This window comes from Pleurodeles waltl, chromosome 11 (assembly GCF_031143425.1).
Source record: "Pleurodeles waltl isolate 20211129_DDA chromosome 11, aPleWal1.hap1.20221129, whole genome shotgun sequence".
Lineage (NCBI taxonomy): Eukaryota > Metazoa > Chordata > Amphibia > Caudata > Salamandridae > Pleurodeles > Pleurodeles waltl.
The window spans coordinates 864,646,932-864,673,830 of NC_090450.1; the positions used below are offsets into that span (position 1 = coordinate 864,646,932).

The following is a 26,899-nucleotide window of genomic DNA, read 5'->3' on the forward strand; positions in this document are numbered from 1 at the left end:
AAGCAGAAAAGTCAGCAGTTATTGTGACAAACCACTTGAGGCAAGGATTCACAACATCTCTTGTAGCGAAACATCACACTTTATAAAAGTGGAAATCCATGGATTTAACATCTTACAAAGACTGGATGAGAGAAATGCTGATCATGGCAGGACATGAATTACTTATATAAAGGATCGATGGCCAGGTGGTCTAGTTTGAGAAATGTTAGGACCTTTCCTGTGCTCACTAACTATTGCTGAAGTAGCAGAGTTGTTTGCTCACTACCCATTCCTTCATATCTCTCTATAGTTCTCTGCTTTTCTACCTTTGGCATAATATGTCCCAATACACCCTGCACAAATAACTGTACTTTTCTCTCTGCTTAAACATTCAAATTGTAAACACCCACTGTGTTTGCCACTATGCCATTATGTGCCTGACAACCAGTGGACAGGTGGAAAGGGTGGGATAAGTTAGAGGTTATCCTAGATGTATGAGTCCTCTCATCCATCTCCATACCTATACTTGACCAGTTTGTGGGACTCCAAATGCTGTTGCTCCTCTTCCCTTATTTGATCGAACCCCTACCCTGTTCCGTCTCCACACCCAACCTTAACCACCTTAATCCTTCTTTCTAAACCTCATCTGTTATTTTCTCCATCTATTATACTCTCTCTCCTATCTATTTCTCTTCATTTTATATTGAAACAATGGTATGTGTTCGTCTTGACCTTTTTGTACATTAATTTCCTTGTTTCTTTGACGTATTGTACTGATTCTGTGATTGCTGATTGGCATAGAAAAAGCAGTCAAGAATTGCTACAAAAAAAAAAAAAAAAGTTTTGGCATTGGCAAGGATTATATTATCAAGGAATTGAAAATCCAGCAGGACCATGCACACCCATGGCTGACTTCCTAGATATTTCACTGCTGACCATCGTGGATAGAGTGCTATCCAGTCTAAGAAAAGGATCTTTCTCTTTGAAAAAGTCCTGCCTCTAGCAGTATATCTGTTGTATTGCTGGAAGTATAGGAACAGGAATGCACCTAAATAAAGTGTGCTGTCTAATATAATACTATGAATTATATGGAGAATTGTGTGTAACAATGATTTATGGCAATATTTGCCACCAGGGGGTTATGAGCAACATCAAATACACAAGAAGTTCAAATATCATGTTGTCTATGATGTCACTACTAGGTGGAAAACATCACTGTGATTTATTTTATAACCATCTACAATGTTATGGTATGTATGGCCCCCAAGATCAAATCATCTTCCCCTGCTTTCAAATGATGCACAGGAGCAATTGATTAATTGGGGGTAAACATAACATGCCCTCTCTTCCCTGCCCCAAATGTGAAAAATAAATATCTTACCTGCTATCCTTAACCAACCCCCACCACCCTCCCTGCCTTCCTTCCCAGCTCCTGCAGCTGTGCTGTTTTGTTTTCAGTCAAAGCAGACAAGCAGTGCTGCACTGACAGGCTCTCGGAAAGTCCTGTCACATTGACCTGGAAGGCCCTTATGACGTTGGAACAGTGGGTTACGAATGTTGTTATCAACTGTTACTATAACAGTGAGTTAGAGTCGGAAATTGATGTAAACAATAGAGGCTCTCTTTGAAAGCCATCCATAACAAAGTGATAATAAGTTGTTTTATGTAGTGTTTAGTATCTGTGGGCCCGATTCACAAAAACGGTACTTTGTAGTATACTTTTTAGTTCTAAAAATGTACTACAAAATGCAATTCTCAAACTACGTGCGGAGTTTTACAACTCCCTTTACTTATTTATGTGTGTGAAGTTCTCAGCCCCAACACATAGGTTTAGGGAGTTCTCCACATGCTTAAGTATACAGGGAGTGCAGAATTATTAGGCAAGTTGTATTTTTGAGGATTAATTTTATTATTGAACAACAACCATGTTCTCAATGAACCCAAAATACTCATTAATATCAAAGCTGAATATTTTTGGAAGTAGTTTTTAGTTTGTTTTTAGTTTTAGCTATGTTAGGGGGATATCTGTGTGTGCAGGTGACTATTACTGTGCATAATTATTAGGCAACTTAACAAAAAAAAAGTATATACCCATTTCAATTATTTATTATTACCAGTGAAACCAATATAACATCTCAACATTCACAAATATACATTTCTGACATTCAAAAACAAAACAAAAACAAATCAGTGACCAATATAGCCACCTTTCTTTGCAAGGACACTCAAAAGCCTGCCATCCATGGATTCTGTCAGTGTTTTGATCTGTTCACCATCAACAATGCGTGCAGCAGCAACCACAGCCTCCCAGACACTGTTCAGAGAGGTGTACTGTTTTCCCTCCTTGTAAATCTCACATTTGATGATGGACCACAGGTTCTCAATGGGGATCAGATCAGGTGAACAAGGAGGCCATTTCATTAGATTTCCTTCTTTTATACCCTTTCTTGCCAGCCACGCTGTGGAGTACTTGGACGCGTGTGATGGAGCATTGCCCTGCATGAAAATCATGTTTTTCTTGAAGGATGCAGACTTCTTCCTGTACCACTGCTTGAAGAAGGTGTCTTCCAGGAACTGGCAGTAGGACTGGGAGTTGAGCTTGACTCCATCCTCAACCCGAAAAGGCCCCACAAGCTCATCTTTGATGATACCAGCCCAAACCAGTACTCCACCTCCACCTTGCTGGCGTCTGAGTCGGACTGGAGCTCTCTGCCCTTTAGCAATCCAGCCACGGGCCCATCCATCTGGCCCATCAAGACTCACTCTCATTTCATCAGTCCATAAAACCTTAGAAAAATCAGTCTTGAGATATTTCTTGACCCAGTCTTGACGTTTCAGCTTGTGTGTCTTGTTCAGTGGTGGTCGTCTTTCAGCCTTTCTTACCTTGGCCATGTCTCTGAGTATTGCACACCTTGTGCTTTTGGGCACTCCAGTGATGTTGCAGCTCTGAAATATGGCCAAACTGGTGGCAAGTGGCATCGTGGCAGCTGCACGCTTGACTTTTCTCAGTTCATGGGCAGTTATTTTGCGCCTTGGTTTTTCCACACGCTTCTTGCGACCCTGTTGACTATTTTGAATGAAACGCTTGATTGTTCGATGATCACGCTTCAGAAGCTTTGCAATTTTAAGAGTGCTGCATCCCTCTGCAAGATATCTCACTATTTTTGACTTTTCTGAGCCTGTCAAGTCCTTCTTTTGACCCATTTTGCCAAAGGAAAGGAAGTTGCCTAATAATTATGCACACCTGATATAGGGTGTTGATGTCATTAGACCACACCCCTTCTCATTACAGAGATGCACATCACCTAATATGCTTAATTGGTAGTAGGCTTTCGAGCCTATGCAGCTTGGAGTAAGACAACATGCATAAAGAGGATGATGTGGTCAAAATACTCATTTGCCTAATAATTCTGCACTCCCTGTAGGGACTGCAGAGTCGTAAACTCCGCACACCTTGTGAAACCCAAAAAGTAGTAAACTTTCAAAAAAGTGTAAATGTACCTTTGTGAATCAGGCCCGCTGTTTCAAAGTACTATAAATAACATGTGCTACCATTAACCAATTTATCGTCCTCATGAAGATGAACAGATGCTTGCATCCTAGCCTTGTTTCAAACTTAGGACGTCAGACTAAATGTTTGACACCAGCTCATTGTCCTGGAATAGCTAACATTGGTGCAGCAGGTGCAGTGGCACCTGGGCCCAGAGGGGCCCACTGAACCATGATAATAGGTGTATTTTATCACCAGAATAGCAGTCAAAGGGGGTATTTTCCATGCTTGATCCAGGTCCCAATGCATGCAAGCTACTGCTGTCTCACTGCCCCACTCCATGGGCTAATTATCACTTTCCTTGTTGCATGCTGTAGAGCTGAAATAGAGAGTCTCATTCACAGCACGGCGCGCTCAACATAAACTCTAGTTCCACATAAACTCTCGACATATTAAGGAAACCTGGCAACAACAGAGATGTAATCAAACTTCCGCTCTAAACAATGCCTGCTGGCCGCTCTGATGTTAAATAAACCCTAGGAATGGAGCTCCCACTTGTGACTTCCTGCCGATCCCACTGACTCACGGTTCTTGGCTGCCAAGGCTTTGTTTCTGAGGTCTGCGCGCGCATTCCATGGGCACTGGTCTGCGTGGCAAGCCTCCAGACCTTTGTTCTGTAACCTTTGTTTACCAACCATTGTATGGGAGTAGAGCCAGGCAAACACTTAGGCCCTCACTGCGAGGTATGCGAAATTGTAATTCTGCAGCTTTTATGTGGAATTGTCAAACCTCAAAATCCCAAATTTTACCGAGTGTGGATTCCACCCAGTAGCCTCGCCTTTGTGTTCACTCACATTTCTACCTGCCAAAAGGAGGTGGAAAATGTGTGTGGATAAGGGCATGTTTTTTGGGAAACTGGGGTAAATAGACTGGTAATTCTAGAATCTGCTTGTTATTCTCCATTCCGACCTCAAACGTGTAAATGGGGTGGTAATGGCCCAGCAACGATAATGTCGACCCAGGTGTTACCACACAATTTTACCGGCCAAGCTCATGGTGAGGAACCTGGCCGATACCCGGTTAACAGTTGAATTAAGAGAGAGTGCAGCACATCATCTGCCGCAGTTCTAAGAGTGCCTCAGATCAGTCTCCTTGGATGGATAAACTCCAATAAAAGACAGAACGTATTTTGAGTGCAGCAATCCAGCCTTCTTTCCAGAGACGTGGTAACTGTGTGATCTTAGAGTTCCACAAAACCCTATTAGTAGGGCTTGTAGTCTTGGAGTCCTATTGGACACTGACTTTTTGATTCCAGGAGCTTGTAAATGAAATTGCCTCTTCGTGTTGTGTTTATTAAAAGTGCTGAGAAATGTTCTTCCAATCTTACCTTCTTCGTCTAGAAAACAATGACCCAGTCGACCACCAGGGCTAAGCAGGACTACTGTAACTCTCTGTTATGGGAAATGCCCCAACAAATTCTTCAGAGAGTTCAGATTATTCAAAACACAGCCGCCAGTCTCCTTCTTGGCCAAAGCGAAAGGACTCGCATCACATCCCAACCTCTGACCTCACCTTGTCTTCTGGTCAGAAAGCTGATCAGAGTCAAGGTTTTATGCATGGCCCATCTTGCGTATTATAAAGGTGAGCCATCTTTCGTGCAAAGCTTGGCCTGGATCGCGGTCCATCCACGACAATAAGGGCCTCAATTGCATGCCTGCTTTTTAATATCTAGACCCCGATTGCACCTCGCAGTTCTCTTCAATATCACGGACAACCTTTACCTTCATCTTAGACTCACTGAACATCAGCTTGATTAATGAAAAAACGAGAACGTTTTTCTGTCCTTTATCATGAACTAGATCTTAGCTGAGCTTGTCATCACAACATTTACACGTGTTGTCCTAACACCGCACACCCTGTGTGGATGGCATTTGTGCTTTAAAGAAACACGCCAATGGATAAATGCACTTAAAGTGCAGGCAAGCTATCAGGCTTCCCTTCTGTGGGACGTATGAAAGTGGAGCAGCGGCTGGAATGCTGCAAAAATGTATGCATTTGCTGATGACCTTGGGAAACCTACGCAACTCACCAGATAAAAACATGGAAGGACAATACCCACCCACTCTGCTTACGCAAACCTTGGCCTGCACATTAACCACAATTTTTAAAATGCCCGCACATAATATAATGCAGCAGTGCACAAACCCATCCAGGCCTTTATGGGCAGAGGCAGATCAGGATTGCTCAGTGCGCCGCCGTGATAGCCAAGGGTTTGCTTTGTTTTGACTGCACATTTGCCCGGTCACGGTATGCCTTGTTGTCATCTCTGCGTTTGCTGGAGATACAATGTCAAGTGAACTCTGAAGGGAGCATATGGCAATGTGCACTTTTCCCCCTTTGGTCGTCATTTTCAGATGATGCGCTCCGTAGAGCACAAAAAGGCCCGCAAGCATATAAACGCATGTCTTAGGCTGTCCGCATTACTGATAGCAGATGGGAGTACGAAATATCGAATGGGATTGAAGGCGTTTATGTAATAATCACACAGACCCCATAGTTCAAACAGTGACTTTGCCACTGCGTGTTGTGTGCATAGTACCTTGTAATTTCCTCCTATTCCTCCGTGGCTTTTTCCTGCTGCCATCTGCTCGGGGGCGGTGTGTGGTTCGGTCATCTTACCTAAAAAAAATAATCCAAAATGGAAGAATGTTAGAACACCAGGTACCATTCTTTCTCCGAGCGCTCGGTCCGCCTTGATGACGTTAGCGTCTGTACAATACTCTCAGTACATTATAATCTAACAGGCCCGCGGTGCCGTACGTCATTGAATTTTCATCAGGGCGTATAAAAATACCAGATCAAATATAAACAGTGCTTAATTTGTGCTTGTTGTTTCCGGTGCTGAGCACCGGCACTCATTTTTGAGGGCCGGGGCTTATTCTTCTTCCTCAGGCATTTGCTGCGAGCAAAAAACACATATGGGAAAGACCGATGACGGAAAAACGAAAAAGCGTCACAAGCGTCACAAAGGGAGAAAGAAGAAACCTGCAAGAGTGGGCTGAAGCGCAGGGAGTGGCTTTATATGGATTGAAGAGGCCCGAAATGGCTTCAGGATTACGCCGCCTCAGTATTCCGTGTTCAAACATTTAATTGCAGCTGCCGCATGTTTAAGAGGATGGCTTTGGGCACCGGCACCTTTTTATTTACAAATTAAGCATTGAATTTAAAGGAATCAAAAATACAGAAAGACGATTTTCATTTTCTCTGTTTGTAGGGCTATAAGCATCACATCAGTTCAGAAAACTGAACAAGGTGATTATTTCAATGTATTTTTTCTTATATACATTTTTCATGAAAGTCCCTCACCCCTTCGAAGTGCATGCTTCTGATTTTGCAGACAGCCTGTGGGGGCCGTCAATGCTGGAGGCAGGTGCAGATAAAGGGAGCTTTGGGGACCCAGTCACAGTGACCTGTAATTCAGTGGAAACAGGATACATATACTCTGTCTGCCCATTCACTTAGAGGATACTCATTTAATAGTCGAATTAGCTGTGAATCCTGGATATCATTAACTGCAGTTCTATGAGCGCCTCGGCTCAGTCGCTGCCAGGGTGGATAAACTCTTCCTCTCAGACTAAACTGGATTACATCACACCACAAAAAAGAAACTTGAAAGATTTTTTAAACATAGATTATTTTAAATACCACTGACCTTTATTTTTAATACAGGTAATGTGTGGGAGACTAGTGCAGACATTTTGCAGAGAAATATTGTGTTTATGTTTTCCTCCACCATGCAACATCCATAAATAATTCCTTTTAGATCAAAACAGGACCTCACAGATGAGGAGTGGCAGTTAGTCTGCTGCTGTGTTTCAATATTGAAAACACACACTATCCCCAAATATTAAATGGGAACACATTTAGAATGTGGGCTATTCTGCCTGTGCAGTGTTAGTGACAAAGAGGGGACGAAAAGGCTGAAACTGTATCATAAATCCAAAGCTGATCCGAATATCCCCTCCCTCCCAAAGTATGTCTGGCCACGGCCCCCCTAAAATCCTTAAAATGTCCCTGGTCCGTGGGGGGCGGGGTGGAGTTCTCAAGCACGAGTGACTTTCTGGGCTTCCATCTAGTGGATGACCCCTCAGCCATCTGCTATATTTGTCCTGCACTGGCTGTATTTACAAAAAAAAGAGCATTCTCTGCCTGATCCTGTTATTTTATGAATGTGTGCCTGGGTAAACACATGTATTTCAAGGGGTCTACTCAAGTTTCTTTATGCACCTCTCCTCTGCAGAACAACTGAAGCTTAAGAGCCAAGAGCAAAAAAATACTCACGCCCATATTTATACTTTTTTAGCGCTGCATTTGCGTCATGTTTTGACGCAAAAGCGGCGTAAACTTACAAAATACAATTATATTTTGTAAGTTTGCGCTTCGGTGCTAAAAAGTATAAATATGGGCTTCAATGTTTTCTAACACCGGTCTCGGTTGGAAAAGAAGCTATGCAGCCTGCTAGTTAACCAATGACGAACGCTACACAATAGAGTGAAACTAAGAAGAAACCTAATTTTGTAAACTCATTGTTTAGCTTTTCTTTTGCCTACCTATAAGGAAATACCAATATGTAAGCAGCTCGTCAACATATTGATCTATTCTCTGTATGCCTACACATTATACTTTTGTGACTCACCATTTATTTAATACGTAAACAAATATATTTATGTTCTTCTCAATGCAAATTCTCTAACGCATGAACTCAGAAGCTGACCTTAAAATGCATGGCACCAAAAGCTATATGAGTTCAAATCTTTGGGCTGCTCTAAAGAAGGGCGGTGAATACAAACCGTCTAGCCTCTGTGGAAGTGCTAAGCTTGGTGGAGAACCCACTGGTGGAAATTCGGCCACCATATCACCCCTGGGGTGGAGGCTAATTTCTTCTAAAATTGATATTTCCTCCAGAATACAAAGGAATCTCCGTTTCCAGCTCTTTTGAAATCATGCCTTTAATCTCTCTAAATGTCCACAGTGCACCTATGAAAGAGAGTGTCCATGAAGAGCCCAACCTGAGACTTTAGACACTTCTCTGGTTCCAGCGTAAGCTCAGTGTGCACATATTGTTATGCGATAAGTGGGTTTTAGAAAAAAAAGCTCGCAAGTTTCCTACCACATGAACCATTACATAAGATTAACAAAACACACCCAACAAGGGTTGCTAAAATTATATTCCAAGGTCGAGGTATTCCCAACAACTTTAACGTTCTCCATCAACTGTCATTTTCAATCGAAGATTTGATTATACAAGTAATTCCAATGTCAGACTCTGTTACCTGTTTCATGAAATATTATTGCCAATCGATTAGTAGCTCCAATGTAGGAATCTGGAGTACTCTTCCGTATATGCTGACATTGGCAATCGATTAGTTGATTACAAAGGTAATTCAAATGCCTGAATCTACAGTACTTCTCCCACATAAACTGACATTAGCAAACAATTGTTTGATTACAAAAGTAACTTGAATGCCTGAATCTACACTACTTTTCTCACATAAACAGACATTAGCAATTAATTGTTTCACATAAAGTGACACCTGCAATCGAATAGTTCATTACAAAAGTAACTCCAATAACTGAATCTGTGGTACCTCTTCCATAAACTGACGATTGCCATCGATTAGTAGATTACAAAAGTAACTGCAACTACCGAATCTGCTGTACCTTTTCCATGAGCTGACACTGTCAATAGCTCAGGTGAAAACAGCTCAGAGAATCAAAACCTATGAAAACAGCGACCCACTACCCTTCTGCTCATGGTGTGGTTGTGTTTCATTCACAGGGTCTCCACTAGTGAATACTGGATATAGCGCTGCAGTTCTCTCTTTGCACTCACTGGACACCTGTTAAGCGCTTAACCGCGTGTCAGCGGTTTCTTAGAGCCCAATTTAGGTAAAACCTATCTGCTTCCTCAACATTGGGCAGCCATCTCGAAGCCTCAGTATGCAAGTCACATACGCCTCATCTCCCATACGAGTCAGACTGTAGTGCTGCATTATAAGATCCATTGTACAAAGAAGTGAATATAAGCTGTGGGCTGCTTGTGGTTCTAATTTGGCAGCCACAAATCAATACATTTTTTCAAATACTGTTTATGTGCATCTTACTATATGTGCTTTACTACACGCTATTCTTGCTTTAAACATCACTGAAGTCAGCTTTGAACACAACGTTTCAAATCTTGATACATTACAAAGTTAACAACATGCCCAAATTAACTAAGGAAAGACAATAAATACAACTAAAACACTAGTAGGATGTTTTGAAATGAACCCCCAAGCCCTTTGTCTGTGGACTATATATGAAGTGAGAAAACCACATTGCCCTGAACAGTATATCCAAAAGAAAATAAGAAAACAACAATATAAAAATACTGCAGTGCAATCACACCTTACAGGACCTGTGCACGAAGAACTGAGAAACCACATGCCATGTGAAGGGAGATCACCACAAGCAACGTATCAAATAAAACCCACCAAGGCAGCAGCCTTCCACCACCTGCCACACCCACCACCTCAACACAACCTATGATAAAAACAAACCCAAAAACCTCCAGCACAGCAGCGAGGCCGCCATATTACCTCATTCAATGACTGTTTCAGGAGTGCCAGTGGCCACAACACAGGCCGCCGGTATTTATGGGAGGACTCTGAAAAGAGCAGCAGATTATTCGGGTGCTGAGGCAGCAGCTCTGTCTATTGAATTGCGTCCATCAGATTTCACATCAATAGCTCAGGCTGGGCACATCCTATGGCAGTGCTTCTCCGCCGTGCCTTACAACCTGCCAGCCGATTCAATGCAGATTAGCTTTTGACTTTGGATCAGCAAGTTCACAATGCTGCCAGCCATTGTCCCGTGCCAGATTTACTGTCAAACCCCCATATCAGCATTTTGGGATGCATTAGATTTAACTCCGACCCAAAGACAGTAGCAGCAGGGAGAACGGTCACTTCCACACTTTATTTTCTTGCCTTTTCTGTTTGTTGTAGAGAGGCGACTGGACTCAGAGTCCTGGAGCTTCTCTAATTCACACACAATGAGGGTAGACTTGTCCAAGGATAGGACTGCTGGGAGTGCCTTCCCTTCCTGGGTTGCTCCTTCAATTGCAGTTCATTTTCTCATCTCTATGATTTCTCCACATATTTAGCGATCGCCGCATAATATGGGAGTTACAGATTCGAATCATACCTTGGCTGACGTAGCATTTCATCCTTCCACCAATACTGTAAAAGTGAATTGAATAACTTCCGCATCTGTATCAGCAGTGCCTAGAGGGCAAAAGGCAGTTGGACCTTTACAAGCATCGCTTCTTGCTAGACCATTTTATATGAATGGAAATCTAATGTGAGGAGGGCAGCAAGCAACACAGCCAAATGAGACCTTGAACGAGCCTGCTGGTCCTAAAGGAAAACTCTTGTTTTTAAGTACTTGAAAGAGAACTTTCAAAGATCGGCTATACAATATGAGCTACTTATGTTCAATGAAAATCACCAGGAGCTATTGATATTATTAGAGTTGTAATCGTGACCACATTAGGCAAGATGATATTAGAGGCAAGATTACCAACAGTTATCACCTCAGTACATCAGGTAGTGCTGCGCGCAGTAGCGTAAAAAGCTTTGAAATGTACATGGGTGCTACAAAAAAGCCATAGCTGCAATGAACCTTGCATCATGGCAATAATATCAGTAATATATCTCCCCTGTCCCACACGATTTTTACCTCAAATATGTGCGTTAAATATATTTTGGAAATTCAACCATTAAAATAAACACAATTTGATTTTGAACAAAGGATTTTCAATGTTGATATTCAGACAACAATTCAACAAAGCAACAGCTTCTAAATTAGTAGGCTGAGCTGCATTTAGGAGAGCTACTTACAATGAGTTGGAGAGCTACCGACCGCTCACAAGCCACTCGTTGGAGAAGCATGTTCCATACTAATATACGCTTCACCTACATGAGGCCCTGTAACCAGAAGTCAGGAGATAAAGGGAAAACTTATTTTTAACATTATCTATCCATACTTATTGTTAGACCTGGCATCCTTGGTGTGGTTACCATTGAGTTTTGTGCTGTCTGACCGTCTGGTTTTGCTGACTTCATTTTTTGCTGGCTCTAGGATTCTGTGCCATTTACCACTGCTAACCAGTGCTAAAGTGTAGGTGCTCTGTACTCTAAACATGGTGACACTGGCTTAGCCACAATTGGACTAATTAATTTACTTGTAAGTCCCCAGTAAAGTGCACTATATAGGCCTGTAAATTAAATGCTACTAGTGGGCCTGTAGCACTGATTGTGTCATCCACTACAGTAGTACTTTAAATACATCTCACGCTGCCACTGCAGACCCTGTGGGCGCCCTTTTTCACATGCCAATTTGCCAGGCTCAAATCTTTCTTTTTAGTACATACAAGTTACTCTTAAGGTAGGCCCTAGCTAGCCCCAAGGGCAGGGTGCAGTGTATTTAAAATGTTGGACACACACTTTTAAGTTTAACATGTCCTAGTAGTGAAAAACTGTTAGATTTAATTTTCAATACTGCAAGTCCTATCTCTTCCATAGGTTAAAATTCCGATTATCTTGAAACGTTTTTTAATAGTAATTTTCAATTGGCAAAAGATAGAGTGTTGGAGTTTGGTGTCTATGGACTCACAAATCAAAATCACAACTTATGGTGAAGTAGAATTTTTAATTGTAAGTCTCAAAATGCTACTTTTAGAAAATTTGCATTCTCTTGCATTTACCACTGCCTCTGCAGTCTCTGACCTCACTTCTGAGGTGAATGACAGCTGGGCTTTGTGCATTTCCCCTAGACCAGATTTCTTCAAACTGGGGGGCTACCGCCCCTAGGGGTGCCTCAAGTGATCCCAGAGGGGGCCCAGGCTCTAGCCAAAAGAAACATTATACAGATATCAGTGCTTTGTTTTAAGCAGAAGGATGTTATTCTGTTTTTTAAAAGGTAACAGTACTTAACTGCAATGTTTAAATAGGTCTAGACACATTTAAACCTTGCAATCTTTATTTTAATATTTATGACAATTTCTGATGGGGGCCCAATGATTTTTATTTTTCAACTGGGGGGTGCGGAAATAAAAAGTTTGGAGAACACTGCCCTAGACAGTCAACACAAAGGAAGCTGGGGTGTAACATTCACATCCTGATGGCCCATCACCAGGCTGATGGGCCTTCCTGAGCAGATGGGAAGGAGGAGCTGACACTTGAACCTGAAAAGGGCTATGCCTATTCTCACACAAAAAGCTGCATAACCCTGTAGAGTATTTGTAGCAAGGGAAGGAAGGACAGGGTCCATGTGCAATTCAAAGCCCTCTTTAAAGTTCCCCCACTTCAAAGGTACAACTTGGTATAGGTACTGGGCTTCAAACCCCACCAACTAAGTATACTTCTGGATCTGAGGACATTTTCCCAGGAAGAAGGACTGCTGTGCTTCCAGGAGGAACTGTCACTCTGCTGAACTGCTTTTCTGTGATGGCCTGCTGCCTCTTGCCTGAGAGCGAGAAGGACTGGACATGGCTCTCTGCATCCTCCAAGAACCTACATGACTCCAAGGGCTTGCTGGTTTGCCTCCTGTTTTGAAGTCTCAGGGACATCAAAACCTTCCTCCAACCCTGCGTCAGCTGCTGGACTCTGCCAACTGCGAGTTCTATCCAGCCAAGAGGTGGCAATCCAGTTCTGGACCTTGAATGTGGGCTTTACAACTGTTTCTCTACAAAAATCAAAGCAACACCGCTGTTGTTGCAACGATTGGAACCGCTGCATCCCTCCTTCTTGTCAATGCATCACCGCTGCCGCTGAGGACTTCGCATCACTGACTGCTCAGCCCCCAGGTATCACCACCAGCCCTGGCGTATCGCAGTCGCATCATCAGTTTCACAGCTCAACAATGTCACATTGCCTTCATCGCAAGGGGTTCAATGCCCCACCTCGAGTACATCGAATCAAAGACTGCGCATCTCAATAATTACGCATCCCCAGGCTGCACAAATTGGTACCGACACGTCCCCGTCGCATGACCGCCTCAACGTCAATGCAACCCTCCATTCAATGTACTTTTCAGTGGGCCCTGAGTGGGTCCTATGGCCGACCTGCCCTCCATAGCAGTCAGCCTAAAGTTTGATTTATCCCGGTCCACTGCGACCTCAAGTAACTTTTAAGCGCTCTTACTTTTATGCACTATATTGTAGTTTATTTAAAAAAAATCATAACTCAAGTTATACTTATTGGATTTTGTCCTTTTGGTCTTATTTTACTCATAACAGAAGTCACTATTTTTGTGAACTGGTGTTGAGCCTTTTTGTGTTGTTTTCACTGTGTTACTGTAATTTAAGTGTTGCACAAATACTTTACACATTGCCTCTTAAGTTAAGCCTGACTGCTCCGTGCCAAAATACCACAGGGTGAGCACAGGTTAATTTAGGGTCTGTATTGGACTTACCATAACTAGGATTGTGGTCCCTACATAGACAGGGTGTATACCTCTGCCAAGTAGAGACCCAGGGCTAGCTGTAACATTATTTTGAATAGCGATTACCTAATTGCGATTTTCTGCAAATCAAGATTGGATAATCGCAATTTGAATGTATGAAACTCCAGGAGTTTCATTTAGCGTTTCCTAATGGCTCACAAATCGACCTACCTCATTAATATTCATGAGGTAGGTCACAATTTGTGACCCATTAGGAAACGCTAAAATCACAGGGGTGGTGGCCTTAAATAAAGCAATCTCTTTTTTTTTTAAATGCAGACCATTTTCCTTAAAGAAAAACGTGATGCGTTTAAAAAAGAAATATGAAACGCTTTCTTTTAATTTTTGGAAAGTAGGCAGTAGTCCATGGGACCACTTCCAGCTCTTAAAATATGTTATTGCATGCATTCACACAGGAAAAGGGGTCCCCTTGTGAATGGGTTACCACCTATTTGAAGTAGACAGTAAAATGCAAATGTTTTGCAACCACATCTCGGTCTCAAAACATTCCTGCATACCGCTGCGATTCAGTATTAGGAAGGGACACTCTTGACACACCCCTTCCTAATACTGAATCGGTATGTATTCGCAATTCCAACTGTGAACGCAAAAATGCATGATACATATGGACCCTAGTTCCTATCAGTTATACTTTTAGGTACACAAATAAAAAGTGATTTGCCCAGAATAATAAGACTTTTGGTTAAATGCTGAAGCTGTGATGAAATCCCTGGACATCAGGTTTCAAGCTTAGCAGTTAGGCACCAGACCACATATCCTTTCTTTCTTCATAAATATATGGTAAGTTTATGAAGTTGCTGACTTGTGGTTCAAAAGAAATAATTTGGAGATTAATGATTCTCCACTGAATGCTACCCATACTTGGCAAGCATGAACATAATCTCACATGTCTTGCTTAACTCAGGTGCAAGAAAACGTAAAGGGGTGCCTATAGGGGGGCCTACATTGTGGAAACATAGCCTTCTTGTGCAGACATGGGTCTTAGAGTGAGAGTTCACAATGATTCTCAGGAATAGTTGCCAATGAGAAGGCTGATCAGATTCCATTAATTTTACATCAAAACCTACGGTGTTTATTACATGATGGGAATTTCATTTATTTCAGCAAGATACAGCAACAAGTGTTGAAAGTAAAACAAAGCGAGCCTGCTTCACAATACACTAAAGTCTGGCCTAAAGATGACTTTAGCTACCTGGCAGGTCTTGTACTTAAAACAAATCATACAAATTACGTGGCTGTGTAGAGGATCTCAATCAACACTACTTTGCCGTTAGTCTATTCAAATGTCACAGAAATAATGGTCCCGGGGGCTGCTGGGATATTGACTTCTTTAGGAAATTGGGTTACTGGTTGAGGAAGTGAAACCCTACATAAGCAGCAACCACAATTCTTGTCATTGTGAAAGACAAGTAAACCACAAATTAACCCGTGCTCAACCCTCTAGTAGTGTGGCACAAAAACAATTAGGCTTAACTTAGAGGTAATGTGTACATTATTTAAGCAGCACACAAACAGTTATGAAGTTAAAATACAACACAAGAGAAATCTCACACCGATTTAGAAAAACAGAGCAAAATCTAATAAATTCTATGAGAACAAAACAACATTCAGTAGAGCCAGAGATATGCATTTCACACTGGACCTGAACAAATTCACAAGTTCAGTTCAGGTTGACTGTGATGGAGTGCAGGCCAGGCACAGGACCAAGTTTGACCCTCTAAGGTTTGTACCTTATGTCCTTAGTGTGTGTTCCATGCAGCATTGCTTTATAAGGCTTCTCATCATCCAGAGGTGGTTCCTGTGGAGCTGCGAGGCTTTGCATCAGTCTGCATCAATTCTAATGACTTGTGCGGCAAGGCTTTGTTGGGCTTGTGTTGCTCGACTTCGGTTCCCATGAAGCTGATAGCTGTGTGGCGAGGCTCTCCGGGGCTTTGCATGGCTTCAAGTTGGTTTTGATGAAGCTTGCATCTGTGCGACAAAGCTTTGCGGGGCTTCATGTTGCATCGCATCGGATTTGGTGGGACCTTCAGTTAGGCAAGGAGGAGCTTTCTCTGATGTCAGCCAAGGGCCCAGGACATGGGGAGGCACCCATGAAGGGTCATGAACTCACTCCACCAGAGACCAGCAGGGCTCAGACAGGTCAAGTTGCAGGTCCAAACAGGTCCAATGCAGCAGATCAGCTGGGCAGTTGCAGGGAGTCCTCTGGAGCTTGTTATGTACCTTTAGCTCACACAGCAGGTCAGTCAGCTGACCCTTGAATTCACTCAGGCTAGGATGAAGGGAGCAGATCCAGTCTTTCTTATTTGTAAGCAGCCAGGCGTCAAGCAACAGAGCAGCAGGGGGCCTTGTTTTGTAGTATCAATAGACACAGGTGTGTATTAAAGAGTTATGTCTGAGGGTCTAGTATTTATGCCTGGTGCCCACTTTTAAATAGGAAAAGCTTCTAGAGTTCTTCCCCTACAGAGGTATCTGGAAATTCCTGCTGACCTGCTCTGACCCCTACCACTGTTCTAGTGACTTTCAAGTAAATTAAATGTGCTCTTTGGGTTCAAACCAATTCTACAATATTCAAAGTAGAGGGCACAATCACTTTAGCAATGGATAGCAGTGGTAAACTGCACAAAGTCCTGAAAGCCAACAAAAACGTATTCAGAACACAGGAGAGGAAAGGCAAAAAGGTTGGGGATGACCCTGCCGTGAAGGCCAAGTCCAACAACTTCTAGAAAAGATTCCCAGTGTTTTGACCAACTCATTTGCTATTCAATATACCACCACTTTCTGCACTTCTTTCTGATACACCAGTGTTGCAGTTACATGTATTGATTGCGTGCACAAAACCCAGGCTGTTACATTCATCACAGAATAGTTGCACAGTTGTCATTCTCCATTGGTATGGGTATCCTAATTCACAAAAATAGGAAACATTTAATGGTGGAAATCAGTCCATGGCAAATGTGAACTTGTAGAATTAATATGTTTGTTTATTGCACTTGTTTGAGGAAAACTTGGGCCTACGTGCAAAGCAGTGCTATATGTACTGTCTCACAGTGTTGTTGTGTGCGTTTTGCACAATTTGCTCTTATAAAGTTAAAGTATACACTGAGGAAGGGCAAAGATGCAATTGTACTCGTCTATGAAGTCCTTTATTGGTAGCACAGACCAACAAACTTTGCATCTTCATTGCACTCTTCTGTGAAGACCACTTATGGAGGATAGCACAACTGCAGCTTTCCATACACGTTGTACTCGTCCATGAATACCTTTGTTGGTGGTATAGAGCAACTGCAGCTTTTCACCTCCACTGCACTCTTTTTGGGGGACCTCTGTTGGTATTATAATTCAACGTCAGCTTTCAAGCACCCTTGCACTCTCCTCTGAGGATACCTGTTTACAGTACAATGCAACAAGCTTTCCATCCCTGTTGCACTCTTCTGTGAGACCATCTTTAGGCTGCATGGTGACACTTTAGCTTTCCAGCTCTTGTCTGAGTCTATGGAAGCCTTGGACCTAGCTGCAGGGCAGCACTTTATGCTATTTCCCAAGATGTCTACTTTGTCAGTGCACATTCATGTCTTTGGTTTGTATGGTGCAAGTATGAGATTCCATTTACACAGAATAAATATGAGATTGCATAACTCACTCTTCCAAAAACAATGTATGAATAGTGCAACAGGTCCATATATTTTCTTTTTGGTCTGGTACTGCAGTTCCTGTGTATAATTACTAACAACACGCTGCAAATAACAGAATACAGGGAAAAAGTTGAACAGGATGAATCATTAAGTGTTCACCAATGAAGAAAGTGACAGAGAGAAAGTGCTGCCATCCTCTGAATTTTATGCCACTTCTGCCCTCCTTCAGCATTAATCTTTTATAAGAGACGGTTTAGTGCAGCTCCAGTTCTATCTCCCAACTACATTATAATTTAATGCACACCTGTCTTCCTTTTAGTACAACTGCAGTCCTCCATTGTCTGCAATGAAATGTGTCAGTAGTATAGTATATAGACAACTGTAGTTTCCATCTTCATTGTATTTTTCCATAAGGGCATCTTTTGGCTCGATAGTGCAACTACAGCTTTCACACAACTGTATTCTCCTTGTAGGACATCTGTCGGCTGTATAGTAAAGGTGCACCTTTCCAGGTCATGGCTTGCTTGTCAGTGGCATATTTTTTGGGTTGTGCGGGCACTCCTGTCTCCTAGTCTGCTGATGCTGCTGTGCAAGAGAATGCTTTGAATATGCAATCCATGAATGAGATAAATAATTTAATATGTGATGACAGAGTCTGCATTTCAGATATAAAATTGTTTCTCATGAATTCCACAAAAAACTTAAAGAACATATCCAATCTAATAGAAAGATGTGAGACTAGGATGCTACTGTGGAATGATCCAAAACGTTTTTAACAATGTCCCAAACCAAAAGGATGCAAGCACCATTATATACCAAACCTAAAACGGGTGGAAGCACCATTATTTATGAAACATAAAAACATACACACATTCTCATTATTGAACTACATTTATAATGTATTCAATATTGCAATGTAAAAGATACAGTTAAGGCCAGACCTGTAGGCTTTGCAGAAGCTTGATTATGCAGGAGTGCATCTCCAGGAAAGTTGTAACTTGTGCAAGCAAAACACACGTTCACACGAGACATATTATTCATGCAAAGAAGTTATGCGCTCAGATAGAAAGTACACTTTGAAGAACTTCCACAGTCGCCACAGACACATTTATGGATGTTTCCAGGGGAAGGAGTAATTGTGTATTAAAGCAAATCCAAAAGAGATGAAAACGTACAACAGCATGATGTATTTGTCACAGTAATTTGCACTTTTAAACTTAACCTAAATGATTCAACTTTGAGTGATGCAATATGTGCGGGAACGTGCAGGAGTAACTCTCATTTTCACAATGGATGAGGAAGGAAAGACTATTCGTAGAAAAGCCTTCTCATAAAGGGAAATGAAACAGGCTTTTAAAACGTTCCTAGCCCTAGCTGTTGTGAAATTCCCATAATATGGAGACTTCACACATGTACTTTCAGTGAACACAGGCATGTGCCAAAAACGTAAATAAACGCCATTTCCATAGTTAAGTCTGAAGCGCTAAAGGCACTGGTATTTCCAACGGATTTTATTTGTGGCACCAAAGAACTGGTAACCATTTCTAGAAAGCAAGAGCATTCGTTCACAGACAGACAATTGACTGCACCAACTTGCTCAAACTCGAGGAAAAAGCCTCAAATGTATGACTGCTCAATTGAAGAAGTTTGAGCACGGTCGAATGACGAGACACTTTCCAATCCAGAATAAACAAAAACTTTGCAGCTGCGCAGTTTAAAATGCTCTGACCAGAACAGGCCGGAGAGAAACGGGAGTACAACAGGAATGGTACAGGAAGGCATGAGGGGGGGAAATGTAAATGGGCATAATACAAGCAAGGGGCCAATTGACGCAGCAGCAAATAGAAGTGTCACAACTCTATTTTTTAGCAAATGACTTCTAATGCACTCATATTAAGACATGTTAGAAAATAAGAAGTTCCACTGATATGCCATCACAGAAAAGTGAAATTGTCATTGTAGTGTCTTAGAATTCTACGTGCTAGGACCCCGGGACTAGGGGCGGACTTATGAAGGAAACTACTTAATCGATCTTGGATGTGCAAGGTGTGGTTTTTAATGATTATTGGGAGTTCAGTTGAATGTTATGTGCTGATGAGTGAAGACGTTAACTACGAGCTCCTTGTGTGGTGTGTTCTTGTGTATGCTATCGTGCTGGGGAAGACGTGACAACTGGCGACAAGGATGGGATACATGACCCGAAGAAGCAGAAGTGCTCTCTGTGAGAATTTGCAAAAAATATCAAACTGCATGTGCATACCACGTGTGTCCAACCTGAAATGAAGAAACCTGCAGTTGGCATATGTGGAGTGCAAGTGTCACTCAAGCCCATATGAGGCCTCGTAGAGAAGTTGAAAACCCTACAAGGAACACCATTGGAAAAGCCCACCAAGACTTGCCGGCCAGGCTAAGGGAAAAGAAGGTGCTGCGCCAAAAGTATGAGCTAACAATCAACCAGGTACAACATAAAAGGCAGAGACAATCTGGGATAACACTAGAAGGCAGTGATAACCAGGTACAACGTCAAAGGCAGCAACAGCAAGATGTAATGCTAGAAGGCAGTGACAACCAGATAAAAGCAGCACACTTACTCACCGGCTGTATGTCCTTAAAATCAGGCGAGGTGAGTTGAGAGCAAACACAGGGGTTGTACTTGCAAAGCAGTTGGTCCCTGTAGGAACCACTGAAGCTGCCTTCGACATTGTGATTTTTTTCAGTTGGCTGCCACAGAAGCAGGGAGTATGGTGCTGCCACTTCCTAAGACCTGCACCACCATTAAACACCACCAAAAAACTGAATATTGGCACCAGATGGACCACTGGGATCAAGAATTTCGATGATTTCATAGATGCTCTGGAAGAAGAAAGTGATGAGAAAATGATTAAATACTTAAAGAATCTAGATGGTGATGGAGAGAAAGAAGTGATAAAGAAACTCATAGACTGAGACAATGTCTTGCTGTCAAATCAAAGAAGCGTTGAGAGCTAAGTTCAATCCAATGCCAAATGTTGACTATGAAAGGTACATTTTCCATATAGTGAAACAACAAGTTGGTGAAATGATGGATGAGTTTGTTGAAAGACAATGTGCTCATCAAACATTGCAAATTTAGTGAATTTAATGATGAAGTCAAGCACCTCATAGTAATTGATGGTTGTTTATTGGGGTCTTTCAGAAGACACATGTTGCGAGAGACACTCAGGCTAGAAATGGTATTAATGGCTCCTAGAGTAGAGGAACAAGCAGATCGGCAAGCTGTCGCCATAGAAGCAAGAACAGCATAAAGTGGTTCGGCACAAGTCATGGAGAAAAAAAACAGACATCTTCAAAGAAAGAAAGACTATGTTTCCGATGTGGGTTTTCATTTCCACGTGAAAGCAAATATATAGCCATTAGGCAGACATGTGCAGGTTGTGGAAATGAGAACCACTTCTGAGTGGTTTGCAAAGCAAAGGAAAAACCAAATGCTTCACTGCAGGAGGAGAATATGGTTGCAATCTCGCCACATCCACAATGACAAAAAACATCCTCAACTGCGACAGGTGGAAACTGCATGAAGCTGATCAACATCAAGATCATCCTGAAAGAGTTCCTTGATGTCACCATCGAGCGACAGTGAAGAAGGTGAATGTATGATGATCATAGATAAAAGGGAACAGCATGGACTTGTGGGCCTTGCTGCTTGCATGGAAGATAAAAGAAGAGCAGAAATAGAAGAAGGGGAAAGTAAAAAAAACTCACAAGGTCAGTGCCCCAAAATCAAGCTGAAAGTCAACAGTAGCCCGGTAACTCTTGTAATCAATAGCAGTGCATTCGTCGACATCATGCCAGTTGAACAATTTCACAGTTTATCGTCTATACCACAACTCAAAGCATCAAGTATGAAGATGTACACATGGGCTACTTCTAAACTTTTGCGGAGTCAAGGATCATTCATATTGACCCTGCAGCATAAGAAGACATCTGTGCAGGCCCCAATTCACGTTCTTCAAGGTACTCCTTCTAGTGCATGCCTGCATAGCTTTGCAACTGCTGTTGACATGGGACAGATATCCATCAATTGCAACTTAAATATATAACTTGAAATTGTGAGTCACTTTCCATCACTGTTTCATGTCTCAAAACATTCCTGCATACCGCTGCGATTCAGTATTAGGAAGGGACACTCTTGACACACCCCTTCCTAATACCGAATCGGTATGTATTCGCAATTCCAACTGTGAACGCAAAAATGCATGATACATATGGACCCTAGTTCCTATCAGTTATACTTTTAGGTACACAGATAAAAAGTGATTTGCCCAGAATAATAAGACTTTTGGTTAAATGCTGAAGCTGTGATTAAATCCCTGGACATCAGGTTTCAAGCTTAGCAGTTAGGCACCAGACCACATATCCTTTCTTTCTTCATAAATATATTGTAAGTTTATGAAGTTGCTGACTTGTGGTTCAAAAGAAATAATTTGGAGAGTAATGATTCTCCACTGAATGCTACCCATATTTGGCAAGCATGAACATAATCTCACATGTCTTGCTTAACTCAGGTTCAAGAAAACGTAAAGGGGTGCCTATAGGGGGGGCCTACATTGTGGAAACATAGCCTTCTTGTGTAGACATGGGTCTTAGAGTGAGAGTTCACAATGATTCTCAGGAATAGTTGCCAATGAGAAGGCTGATCAGATTCCATTAATTTTACATCAAAACCTACGGTGTTTATTACATGATGGGAATTTCATTTATTTCAGCAAGATACAGCAACAAGTGTTGAAAGTAAAACAAAGCGGGCCTGCTTCACAAAACACTAAAGTCTGGCCTAAAGATGACTCTAGCTACCTGGCAGGTCTTGTACTTAAAAAAAATCATACAAATTACGTGGCTGTGTAGAGGATCTCAATCAACACTACTTTGCCGTTAGTCTATTCAAATGTCACAGAAATAATGGTCCCGGGGGCTGCTGGGATATTGACTTCTTTAGGAAATTGGGTTACTGGTTGAGGAAGTAAAACCCTACATAAGCAGCAACCACAATTCTTGTCATTGTGAAAGACAAGTAAACCACAAATTAACCCATGCTCAACCCTCTAGTAGTGTGGCACAAAAACAATTAGGCTTAACTTAGAGGCAATGTGTACATTATTTAAGCAGCACACAAACAGTTATGAAGTTAAAATACAACACAAGAGAAATCTCACACCGATTTAGAAAAACAGAGCAAAATCTAATAAATTCTATGAGAACAAAACAACATTCAGTAGAGCCAGAGATATGCATTTCACACTGGACCGGAACAAAGTCACAAGTTCAGTTCAGGTTGACTGTGATGGAGTGCAGGCCAGGCACAGGACCAAGTTTGACCCTCTAAGGTTTGTACCTTATGTCCTTAGTGTGTGTTCCATGCAGCATTGCTTTATAAGGCTTCTCATCATCCAGAGGTGGTTCCTGTGGAGCTGCGAGGCTTTGCATCAGTCTGCATCAATTCTAATGACTTGTGCGGCAAGGCTTTGTTGGGCTTGTGTTGCTCGACTTCGGTTCCCATGAGCTGATAGCTGTGTGGCGAGGCTCTCCGGGGCTTTGCATGGCTTCAAGTTGGTTTTGATGAAGCTTGCATCTGTGCGACAAAGCTTTGCGGGGCTTCATGTTGCATCGCATCGGATTTGGTGGGACCTTCAGTTAGGCCAGGAGGAGCTTTCTCTGATGCCAGCCAAGGGCCCAGGACATGGGGAGGCACCCATGAAGGGTCATGAACTCACTCCACCAGAGACCAGCAGGGCTCAGACAGGTCAAGTTGCAGGTCCAAACAGGTCCAATGCAGCAGATCAGCTGGGCAGTTGCAGGGAGTCCTCTGGAGCTTGTTATGTCCCTTTAGCTCACACAGCAGGTCAGTCAGCTGACCCTTGAATTCACTCAGGCTAGGATGAAGGGAGCAGATCCAGTCTTTCTTATTTGTAAGCAGCCAGGCGTCAAGCAACAGAGCAGCAGGGGGCCTTGTTTTGCAGTATCAATAGACACAGGTGTGTATTAAAGAGTTATGTCTGAGGGACTAGTATTTATGCCTGGTACCCACTTTTAAATAGGAAAAGCTTCTAGAGTTCTTCCCCTACAGAGGTATCTGGAAATTCCTGCTGACCTGCTCTGACCCCTACCGCTGTTCTAGTGACTTTCAAGTAAATTAAATGTGCTCTTTGGGTGCAAACCAATTCTACCATATTCAAAGTAGAGGGCACAATCACTTTAGATAGGAAACATTTAATGGTGGAAATCAGTCCATGGCAAATGTGAACTTGTAGAATTAATATGTTTGTTTATTGCACTTGTTTGAGGAAAACTTGGGCCTACGTGCAAAGCAGTGCTATATGTACTGTCTCAAAGTGTTGTTGTGTGCGTTTTGCACAATTTGCTCTTATAAAGTTAAAGTATACACTGAGGAAGAGCAAAGATGCAATTGTACTCGTCTATGAAGTCCTTTATTGGTAGCACAGACCAACAAACTTTGCATCTTCATTGCACTCTTCTGTGAAGACCACTTATGGAGGATAGCACAACTGCAGCTTTCCATACACATTGTACTCGTCCATGAATACCTTTGTTGGTGGTATAGAGCAACTGCAGCTTTTCACCTCCACTGCACTCTTTTTGGGGGACCTCTGTTGGTATTATAATTCAACGTCAGCTTTCAAGCACCCTTGCACTCTCCTCTGAGGATACCTGTTTGCAGTACAATGCAACAAGCTTTCCATCTCTGTTGCACTCTTCTGTGAGACCATCTTTAGGCTGCATGGTGACACTTTAGCTTTCCAGCTCTTGTCTGAGTCTATGGAAACCTTGGACCTAGCTGCAGGGCAGCACTTTATGCTATTTCCCAAGATGTCTACTTTGTCAGTGCACATTCATGTCTTTGGTTTGTATGGTGCAAGTATGAGATTCCATTTACACAGAATAAATATGAGATTGCATAACTCACTGTTCCAAAAACAATGTATGAATAGTGCAACAGGTCCATATATATTTTCTTTTTGGTCTGGTACTGCAGTTCCTGTGTATAATTACTAACAACACGGTGCAAATAACAGAATACAGGGAAAAAGTTGAACAGGATGAATCATTAAGTGTTCACCCATGAAGAAAGTGACAGAGAGAAAGTGCTGCCATCCTCTGAATTTTATGCCACTTCTGCCCTCCTTCAGCATTAATCTTTTATAAGAGACGGTTTAGTGCAGCTCCAGTTCTCTCTCCCCACTACATTATAATTTAATGCACACCCGTCTTCCTTTTAGTACAACTGCAGTCCTCCATTGTCTGCAATGAAATGTGTCAGTAGTATAGTATATAGACAACTGTAGTTTCCATCTTCATTGTATTTTTCCATAAGGGCATCTTTTGGCTCGATACTGCAACTACAGCTTTCACACAACTGTATTCTCCTTGTAGGACATCTGTCGGCTGTATAGTAAAGGTGTACCTTTCCAGGTCCTGGCTTGCTTGTCAGTGGCATATTTTTTGGGTTGTGCGGGCACTCCTGTCTCCTAGTCTGCTGATGCTGCTGTGCAAGAGAATGCTTTGAATATGCAATCCATGAATGAGATAAATAATTTAATATGTGATGACAGAGTCTGCATTTCAGATATAAAATTGTTTCTCATGAATTTCACAAAAAACTTAAAGGACATATCCAATCTAATAGAAAGATGTGAGACTAGGATGCTACTGTGGAATGATCCAAAACGTTTTTAACAATGTCCCAAGCCAAAAGGATGCAAGCACCATTATATACCAAACCTAAAACGGGTGGCAGCACCATTATTTATGAAACATAGAAACATACACACATTCTCATTATTGAACTACATTTATAATGTATTCAATATTGCAATGTAAAAGATACAGTTAAGGCCAGACCTGTGGGCTTTGCAGAAGCTTGATTATGCAGGAGTGCATCTCCAGGAAAGTTGTTACTTGCGCAAGCAAAACACACGTTCACACGAGACATATTATTCATGCAAAGAAGTTATGCGCTCAGATAGAAAGTACACTTTGAAGAACTTCCACAGCCGCCACAGACACATTTATGGATGTTTCCAGGGGAAGGAGTAATTGTGTATTAAAGCAAATCCAAAAGAGATGAAAACGTACAACAGCATGATGTATTTGTCACAGTAATTTGCACTTTTAAACTTAACCTAAATGATTCAACTTTGAGAGATGCAATATGTGCGGGAACGTGCAGGAGTAACTCTCATTTTCACAATGGATGAGGAAGGAAAGACTATTCGTAGAAAAGCCTTCTCATAAAGGGAAATGAAACAGGCTTTTAAAACGTTCCTAGCCCTAGCTGTTGTGAAATTCCCATAATATGGAGACTTCACACATGTACTTTCAGTGAACACAGGCATGTGCCAAAAACGTACATAAACGCCATTTCCATAGTTAAGTCTGAAGCGCTAAAGGCACTGGTATTTCCAACGGATTTTATTTGTGGCACCAAAGAACTGGTAACCATTTCTAGAAAGCAAGAGCATTCGTTCACAGACAGACAATTGACTGCACCAACTTGCTCAAACTCGAGGAAAAAGCCACAAATGTATGACTGCTCAATTGAAGAAGTTTGAGCACGGTCGAATGACGAGACACTTTCCAATCCAGAATAAACAAAAACTTTGCACCTGCGCAGTTTAAAATGCTCTGACCAGAACAGGCCGGAGAGAAACGGGAGTACAACAGGAATGGTACAGGAAGGCATGAGGGGGGGAAATGTAAATGGGCATAATACAAGCAAGGGGCCAATTGACGCAGCAGCAAATAGAAGTGTCACAACTCTATTTTTTAGCAAATGACTTCTAATGCACTCATATTAAGACATGTTAGAAAATAAGAAGTTCCACTGATATGCCATCACAGAAAAGTGAAATTGTCATTGTAGTGTCTTAGAATTCTACGTGCTAGGACCCCGGGACTAGGGGCGGACTTATGAAGGAAATTACTTAATCGATCTTGGATGTGCAAGGTGTGGTTTTTAATGATTATTGGGAGTTCAGTTGAATGTTATGTGCTGATGAGTGAAGACGTTAACTACGAGCTCCTTGTGTGGTGTGTTCTTGTGTATGCTATCGTGCTGGGGAAGACGTGACAACTGGCGACAAGGATGGGATACATGACCCGAAGAAGCAGAAGTGCTCTCTGTGAAAATTTGCAAAAAATATCAAACTGCATGTGCATACCACGTGTGTCCAACCTG

General features: G+C 42.0%; 1 protein-coding gene across 1 annotated transcript in view; it reads right to left on the bottom strand.

Annotated features, from left to right (window-relative positions):
* Positions 1–10,169, bottom strand: part of CRYBB3 (crystallin beta B3) — a 93,800-nt gene extending 83,631 nt beyond the window's left edge. The window contains exons 1-2 of the mRNA XM_069214705.1: positions 10,108–10,169; positions 6,069–6,148 (exon numbers count right to left, since the gene is read on the bottom strand). Coding sequence (XP_069070806.1) covers positions 6,069–6,143 — 75 coding nt within the window. The 5' untranslated portion in view covers positions 6,144–6,148; positions 10,108–10,169. The remainder of the gene's footprint in view (positions 1–6,068; positions 6,149–10,107) is intronic.
* Positions 10,170–26,899: the final 16,730 nt, after the last annotated feature.